We start from the raw sequence: 7,951 nt of genomic DNA, 5'->3' as shown, positions 1-7,951 counted from the left end.
GGGGCCGGGCCTGGCCGCCGAGGGACGCGTCCTGCACGCCGTGCTCTACGTGTACCATAGCCGGCTGCTCCGGCACCGGCCCTACCTGGCCTTGCAGCAGGTGAGCACCAGCCCCGCCTGGCCAGCAGGGACCCGGCAGCTGGGTACTCCCGGCCCCCAGTCACCACTCCCCGAAAAGCCTTTCGAGTAGCACTTAGCGCCGGGAGCATCGTGCAAAAAAGTTTGTGAGCAGGTGCATTTTTGTTTTCTCATGGTTGAGCATTTTTGTTTTCACATGGGTTTGTTTTCTCATGCATTCTTGTTTTCTCATGGGTTTCTTGGCCCTGTGCAGCAATTGCAACTTCAGTTTTCCTGCCCTGGTCTCCGATACTCATGCTGAGGCCTGAAATACGTATTATTCCATACCTTTGCATACATGAATAATACAGGGACGTCATTGCAATGATAGGAGGGAGGAATAATAATCCTATCCTACTTATTAGATATTTTCTGTTTTAAGATGAAAAGTGAACACCTTGCCAGTTTTCCAGGAAGGGGGTTGTCAGCATTTTCAAATAATTGTTTTGAAATGGAGCAGGAATAGCACTTACCTTCTTGATTTGTTTATGTGTTTTCCTTCTTGACATCCAGTAGTAAAGGCCCTTGTATACAGCAGGGAAAAATCATGCAGCAGCAATTAAACATGGCCTACTCCAGACCTTTACTTAATTTTATATTTAGAATGCAGAGTGATGAAGGGATGTTTTTCATCATTGTGCAGATACAGAAATGTCCCAGAACATCCCATCACACAAAGCTCCAGTGTGGTTTAATATAGTGACAGTTCTTAGACCAGTCTCTCAAAATGCCAGTCAAAGGAGTTTTCTTTTCTCCTAGGTAGAGCAATGTTTAAAGCGCCTATGGAAAATGAATCTGGTGGGCTGCCTGGAAACTCTGGTAGGACTGATTCCCAAGTAAGTGTCATGATCCCATGTCTTGTACTGTCCATTAACTCAGTCTGCAGAGCTAAAGGAAGAGGATGCTAGATTGTGACCAACTCTTCATCCTTGTATCACCACAGGAAAAATGCATCTAAAGCCCAGGCAGAGTGCTTGGTTCCCAGCCAGCCTATTCTGGAAACGGTGGCTTTGAAGGTATTGGGAGGCTGCAAGCTCATACTACGTCTACTGGATTGTTGCTGTAAAGCTTTTCTGTATCCTTTTTTCACCACAAAAACATTACCTTAGAGTTCACCAGTAGCACCTCATGAGACCAAACCGAGGTTTTGTGTAGGCCCTGTATTGCTGATGGACTCAACTGTGCAATTCATAGGTGCAACTTGAAGTTTCTTTGATAGCCAGAAACCTTCATTTCAAGTTATTATGTGGAAACCTCAGACTGTTTGGCTAGCAGCTGTTCTGGCCTTGAGCCAGAACAGTATCCAAACAAAGTTTGGATACTCATCTCCCAGATTATTCCAGGATATTGCCTTGTGAATTGCCCCTAGTTGGTGTGTTCAGCAAGTCTCATTACATGCTGTTTATTTTTTTAACCTTAACTGCTATAATCTTCAGCTTGTCTGTTAAACACCTCTGCTCGAAGGAATTCATACTCCTGAATACTGTGGCTTTGGGGCTCCTAAGCCGGCTCTGGTTTGTGTGTTCAAAAGTCTGTCTTGTTTGTGTCTGTCTGTTTGATGTGCCTGTCAGGGAGAAGGGCTTGTAATTAGGCCTTGCTGCTAAGGGAGCTTTATTCAGTTGGGAGTAGGAGAAGGGAGGTCCCTCCATGCCTTTGGACTGGATTTTAGAACCTGCAGAGTTGTACAAGTGGAGAGAGACTTCTTACACGCTCTTATGGAAGGCTTTATTCTTGGATCTTAGCAAACAATATGTACCTCTAATGAAATCACAGTGTTAGTGTCAGTTTGCAACAAACACCTGGTACTCTGTGCAGCAAGGAGTAAGTCTTGCCTCATGCTGAAATGGGAAGGCTGGGTTAAACATGTTCTATTATGCTACTGAGTTTTCTAGGGAAATTGGTTGTTCTGATTTTTCTCCGTCTGGGAGAATAACTGCTGTCTGTAGCTGAAGGAGTAACAACATTGCTAGAACAACTTTCTGTGGCACAAGAAATCTTCTAACTCCAGGAAACATAGAGCAGGCAATTGTATGGCACCAGGCCTGAGTTGGTGCAGGGTGCTTTTGTGAGAAGACCTCATGGCACCTTGGATGTGACCCAATAACCTGATGGGTCCCAAGTGTGGCACTCAGCAAAACTCTGTGGAAGTGGAGGGGCTTCTGATCAGGAATTTTCAAGTCACTCTTGCATTCTGATCTGGAACAGTTCCTTAAAGCTCAGACTTAAGTGAAGCAGGGTGATGGAGTGTAAAAAGGTAAATTTGTACTGAGGGGAAACAGGGAAAGGACCATTGAGCTGAAGGTAGTTGTTCAGTGAGCATCATGTTTTGCTAGAGGAGACTCCATTCCTTTTTGTCCTCTGTCTACAGGATCCAGTACAGGTGTGTATTGCAGACCCTCATGTCCTTGTACAGTGCCTTGTCAACAATGCTTCATCTGGTATCTGAAACCCAAAAGACCCCTTATATCAAGGGGTTTACCTTCCCTTCTGATGTTGGTGACTTCCTTGGAGTTAATGTATCTTCTGAAGCAAAGAAGCAAAAGGCTAAAATGCTTACAGCAAAAAAATCTACCAGCTGGATGAAGAAGTTCTTCCCAGCAATGCCAGAGGCAGTATCAAAGGTTGGGAAAAAGAGAAAATCTGAGACCTGTACAAGTGCTGTGAGAAACTGTAGCATCCTGTGCCCCGTGGACATTGGAGAGACAGTTGTGGTGCCCACAGCCAGGAGAGGTAAAGCTTTGTGCCACTGTAATGGTTTCTGACATCTCAGAGACTGACTGCAACTTCTGTCCCACAGGGCCAAGCACTTCTACTACCTACAGTGTGGTTCTTGTACAAACTCCCTGTCCTTGGAAGAAAATGCTGCATGTGCCCTTGCCTTTATAAAGCGTGGATAATGTCAGTATCATGATTTTTGGGGGGGTGTTTCTTTTAATCAGGATACAGCCTTAAGAGAAGCGGGTAATGAATGCAGTATACAGGTCCTGAAAATAGTTATTTGTACTTTTCTGCTTTTGCATAGCTAAGAAGCTATGGGCACTGTCTGTAGCCCATACAAGAGCAGGTAAGGCTGTAGGAACAGGATGCAAGTATCCTGTGTTTGCTGGTTCTGAACTGTGCCCAAATCTTCCTCTGCAGCCAGGGCTATGGCCAGTGACTGCAGCCATCCATGTGTTTGTGTGAAGCTTTTATCCATTAAGTTCTCCTTTGCAGCCATCTGTAAACCTCTGCATGCTTTTCATTCCTTGCCAGCTGCAATGTAAAACTAGTGTACTCCCCTTGAGTTTGCCTGGAAATGTTGAGTACAGGTGTGAGCCTACTGAGAGTTCTGTGGTGTCTCTGTGCAAAGAAATAAAACTATCTCGGTGTTGTAATGGGAACTCTCTTCTCTCTCTGTAGGGAAGCACCCAGAGTTTGATGTGAAAAGCTTGCTTAGGCCATCCAGACATCCCACACAAGAGGTTTGTATGGTATTGTTTTACATGTTAGGTTGGTTGTTTGGGTTTTTTGTACACAATAGTTGTTTTTTTTTTGTATTGTAAAGACTCTAACACTTGAAACACAATATCCCTGATTGAAAATGTCCCCTTTTCCTGCCTTATTTTTGCTTGTCTAGCAACTCGGGTTAGTGTGGAAGCTTTGCACAGAATATCAATCACTACTTATTTCTGCTTAGGAATTTGGGCATTTGTTGGTTTGTCAAGTGAAATGACCAGAGACCAAGTCAGCAGTAGAAAAAGAAATTCTAAATATCTGCCTCTTCTTTTTGTATTCCACAAAACAAGACTGCTCTTCCCTTTTCTCCTTAGAAAATAAGGAATGTTCTCACAACATTCTGTTTTCTGCTCCTTCCAGCAGAAAGGATCAGACACATCATCTTTTTAAAACACTATTTCTGTTACTGTTTGTTTCAGGGTCTGAGCATTGCATCAACACCTTTTCAAGCAAAGGCATCACCACTTTTGTCTCAGATAGTAAAATCACAGCACACTGGATCTCTTGTACAGATGGTCCAAACAGCTGCCTCATTTGGGGAGCTGTCAGAGGCACTCAGAAAAGCTATTCTGTGGTGCAAAACCAACAAATTCAAATCAGAAGCTTATTTTCTGCGTAACAAGTTGTTGAAAAGCAACCGGCTACACCATGTGGAGGCTCAAGGATGCAGGTAGTTTTGCATGGGTGTGGGATTTCTGAGTCTGACATTTGTATTTTAATATTACATATTTTGCTATAATATAGTGAAACACAGTGGTCTAAGCTATTCTTTTAAAACTCAGGATCACTAGTTCAGGTTACTGGGTGCTCTGACAATGGGCATTCTGTTTAGCTTCAGTCACTTGTGATTTAAAAAGGCTTTAAAAGGCTATCAAATGTACAGTACTTAGGAGGGAGGATGAAAATGCATCTTAAATCATCTGCATGTTTTATGGTAACAAATGTATGAAGCAAGGGTTGTGTTTATTCAGACTGCTTTGGCTAATATTGTACAAGGTGCTGTTCTGTTTCCTTGGTATGATAAGGAAAATGATAGAGATGGGTAATAATGAAATCTCTACAAACTCCAAATGAAGTGACACTTTAGTAGCTGATAAAGTTCTGTTTTGTAAACTTTGCTCCCTTTAAGCTTGAAGAAAAAGCTGCACTGTGTCAAAACATCTGTCTGTAAATACCTCCTGTACGGGTCACAACACACGCGCTGGCCAAGGCAGCACCTGCAGGCACGCTTCTGCCGAAGGAGGATCAGATCATCGGCACTCTTGAAGACAGCTCCCAAGACTGGTGGGCAAAAGCCTCCTGAGCTTTTTGGGGTGTGTGAGAAGAGTGCATCGCTCATCCTCCCAGCTTACCAAGATGGGTCTCCGAGTCAGGAAGAACATTCCAGCATTGATACAGGACATGTCAGACTAAGCACAACAGGGACCCCTAAGCAGCTGCTGCTGGAAGGAAGCCCTGGCCTTGTGTGGAAAGAAGCTGCTGAGAACACAGATATTGATTCTATTTTTGCAGCAATAGGTGTCTGATCTTGGATTTGAAGGAGGAAATGAAAGTCATTTTAGTTTTTTGGGGGTTTTTTGTTTTTTTTTTTAAGTAAACCCCTCTGAACCCTAATGGTGTCTCAGTAACTCACATTGTGAATTCTGTTAAGAAAGTAACAACTATTTCGTTATGTTTTTGTAAACCAGCTTTTTTTAAATGGCTAATTTTTATATTTTTAAGGGTGTTCCAAATAACTGAATAGTCACCATCCTTTTACCTACCCTTGTCCAGGAACAGTGACTTTGTTACCCTTACTCAGTGTCCCCTCTCTATTGCCTGACCACATGTTAAGTGCTGTTGTCAAATCCACAGTGCAAACAGTTCCCATCCATGGCAGAAAGGCTGCAGCTGATCACTCACTGCTGCTTTGGACAAAAGACTTGCCAAAACCTTTCCAAGCCTTACACCCTTTCCTTCTGTGCTGCTTGTAGAGGGGACAGCCTTGATGTGCAGTATTTTTTCTGTTTCAGCATTTGTTATGCTTGTTCTGAAATAAGGAGTTAACTGAAGTTACCTCCCCATAGCTGTTCCAGAAGTAGGGAAAAGCACAGCTGTGGTCTGTATTATCTGCCTTGTATGAACTGATCAGTGTACATTTAGTTATGAAATGTGGGCACAAACTTATGTTTTATTCAAAAAGCATACACAGAGCAAAGAGCACAACTTTGTTAGTAGTTTGGGCTTAAGGTCTTTATACAGATAACCAAGATCCATTTTCAAGGCTTCCTGTCACAGGAACACCCAGTGACAACTGAAACAATTTTAGAGAATCAGGAATCATCAGCCCTTGAGCTATCTGATGCAACACAGGCCTACTTGAAACAGATTCCTGCCACTGCAGGAAATTTTAGAGGTCCTTTTCTCATTTCATCAAATGGTATAAAAATACCTAAGTATACCACATACAATCAGGTGACGTTTCAGCTGCTTGAATATTTCTTAGAAAAGGCTGGCAGACATCCCAGCAGTGACCTCCATCCTAAAAAGCCCTTCCAAACAACATGCATGATCTTCCTTCTTAGTGGGCAGCAGGTGCCCAAATAATGCCCCAGTGCAGCTTGTGCACAGATTCAAGACCCATAGTTTGCTTCATCAAAGGCCTTTCTGGCTCGTTTCAGTTCTTCATTCATAGTTAGGAGGTCTTTAACTCTGGCAAACTTCCGGGGGTCCTTGCGTATTAGAAAGACAATGTCCTCAACCTGCACCCGACCCTGCCGCCCGATGGACATGGCCTTGTGCGTCTGTTAGAGGGGAAAAAAAAGTCAGCAGTATTCCTTTGCCATGGTGCTTTTTTAAGGTCTCAATTCCACTTTAGTTCCTGTCATTTCATAATAAAAAAGTAAGCAATTGCAGGTTCTGGGCACCATCATCCTCATCACAAGAGAATTTCCCAGTAAACCATGGACTTACTCTGCTGTCACTTATACCCTGAACATAACCACTACATATAGATCACTTAATGGTATCAAAACGAAGGCCAGATTACACATAGGACACCCAGCCTGCAGAATGGCTGAAGAGTAGGCACGATTTGGAAGCAGTGTGAGGTAACTGTATCAGAGGACAGTGTAGGGCATTTTGATAAGAAAGACCAGCATTTCAATAGAAAGGGGAATGTTTGGATACTTAGAAATGGTATCCAGGTCTGGAAGAGAAATGGCCTCAGGCCCAAGAATGCATTCCTTTTGTAGCACAGAGCTAAGTTCCCATCCATGTACAGACACTGGGCAAACACAAAAAGTTGACAGACTTTCAAATCTGACCCATATTTTCTGTCAGCTGCACATACAGTGATGCCACAGTGAACCCCAAAGTCAGGTGGGTATTTCCCTTCCTACAATACTAATCTAAGTGGTACTTAAAGACTTCAGTGTTCTAAATCCACATGGAGCAAGGTGCATAAATTTTGCTTTAATCTTGGGAAAACAAAATCCAAGTTTATGTTTCTCCTAGTAATGCCATGAGTTTGGGGCCTGGGGTAATGCAGTATTTGAGTCAGAGGCATTAACCTTCAAAAAGCTAAAGTTCTGGTGAGGATGTTTTGACCATGCCATCTAGAGCTGACTTACCATTTCAGTGATAAACTCTATTACCAGGTCCTCAAGAATGTCCACTGATTCTGTGTAAGGGTTCTGGTCATCTCCGAATCCATACATCATGCACCTTACTGCACAAAGAAACACTCAGCATGAGGCTTTCATGCATTCAGTGCCGCATGCATCTAGTTAGAGCTCACCAGCCTGCATGTTCCTGCACCAGACGGCACTCTCATCTGTCAGGCAAGACAAATCTTGAGAAAACATACAGGAAATAAACAGAAGCCAACAAAAGCCCTCCTGTAGGGACAGGAACTGTACATACAGAAGAGCATGTCTGAGGACAGGCTCTGAATATTCATTTAGCCTGCAAAGCACTGCATAGTGACAGCGCAGCTAACTTTGGGCAAAGCTAGGTCCAGAGCATACGCTAGCAGTATTTTTGAGGGGGCATATTTCTGCAATTGCAGCCAAAGCACATTATGAAAGCCGCTGTTTTGCTAAAGAGAAGTAAGTTTTGGGACCCCATAGCTGTCAGCTCGTGGTTTCAGCTGAGTGATCCGGCCCGACTTACGCTCTTTGGAGAACAGCCGCTTCCTCCTGCCCTGCCCGCCGTCCAGGCCCCCGCCGGCGTCCTCCGCGTCCTCTTCGAACTACACGGGCACAGCGGAGGGGAGACCGCGGTCAGCGCCCGTCTGGCCCCGGCCCCTTCCCGTCGCTCCCCCGACCGTGGCTGGGGTGTGAATCCCCGGGAAGGGCTG

At 44.1% G+C, this 7,951-nt stretch overlaps 2 protein-coding genes across 3 annotated transcripts in view; one reads left to right on the top strand and one right to left on the bottom strand.

The window, feature by feature from the left end:
• The first annotated feature begins 6 nt into the window (after nucleotides 1-6).
• Nucleotides 7-5,374, top strand: NEPRO (nucleolus and neural progenitor protein). 2 transcript variants are annotated; one of them, XM_005420635.2, is made up of 8 exons: nucleotides 7-100; nucleotides 877-953; nucleotides 1,061-1,192; nucleotides 1,554-1,631; nucleotides 2,486-2,847; nucleotides 3,517-3,578; nucleotides 4,032-4,282; nucleotides 4,742-5,374. In XM_005420635.2, the coding sequence occupies exons 2-8, from the start codon at nucleotides 907-909 to the stop codon at nucleotides 5,136-5,138; spliced, it is 1,329 nt and encodes a 442-aa protein (XP_005420692.2). In that variant the 5' UTR covers nucleotides 7-100; nucleotides 877-906; the 3' UTR covers nucleotides 5,139-5,374. The 2 variants fall into 2 exon arrangements, with proteins under 2 accessions (XP_005420692.2, XP_030912505.1); XM_031056645.1 differs by lacking the exon at nucleotides 7-100 and adding an exon at nucleotides 147-232.
• Nucleotides 5,375-5,757: 383 nt separating this feature from the next.
• The window catches only part of TAF13 (TATA-box binding protein associated factor 13), a 2,971-nt gene continuing 777 nt past the window's right edge, over nucleotides 5,758-7,951 (bottom strand). Inside the window, exons 2-4 of the mRNA XM_005420634.2 lie at nucleotides 7,765-7,843; nucleotides 7,224-7,321; nucleotides 5,758-6,395 (exon numbers count right to left, since the gene is read on the bottom strand). Of these exons, the coding sequence (XP_005420691.1) occupies nucleotides 6,225-6,395; nucleotides 7,224-7,321; nucleotides 7,765-7,843 (348 nt within the window). The 3' untranslated portion in view covers nucleotides 5,758-6,224. The remainder of the gene's footprint in view (nucleotides 6,396-7,223; nucleotides 7,322-7,764; nucleotides 7,844-7,951) is intronic.

Source organism: Geospiza fortis, unplaced genomic scaffold (genome assembly GCF_000277835.1).
Source record: "Geospiza fortis unplaced genomic scaffold, GeoFor_1.0 scaffold1, whole genome shotgun sequence".
NCBI lineage: Eukaryota > Metazoa > Chordata > Aves > Passeriformes > Thraupidae > Geospiza > Geospiza fortis.
The sequence above is the reverse complement of the archived record's forward strand: the minus strand, read 5'-3'. Positions and strand labels throughout refer to the sequence as shown.

Excerpts from the sequence above, each read along its gene's own strand:
- NEPRO (XM_005420635.2), top strand. The coding sequence starts at position 907 with ATGAATCTGGTGGGCTGCCTGGAAACTCTGGTAGGACTGATTCCCAA. Across the intron at positions 1,193-1,553 it reads TGTTGCTGTAAAGCTTTTCT|CTTGTCTGTTAAACACCTCT; the intron begins GTATCCTTTTTT and ends TATAATCTTCAG. Across the intron at positions 4,283-4,741 it reads GTGGAGGCTCAAGGATGCAG|CTTGAAGAAAAAGCTGCACT; the intron begins GTAGTTTTGCAT and ends GCTCCCTTTAAG.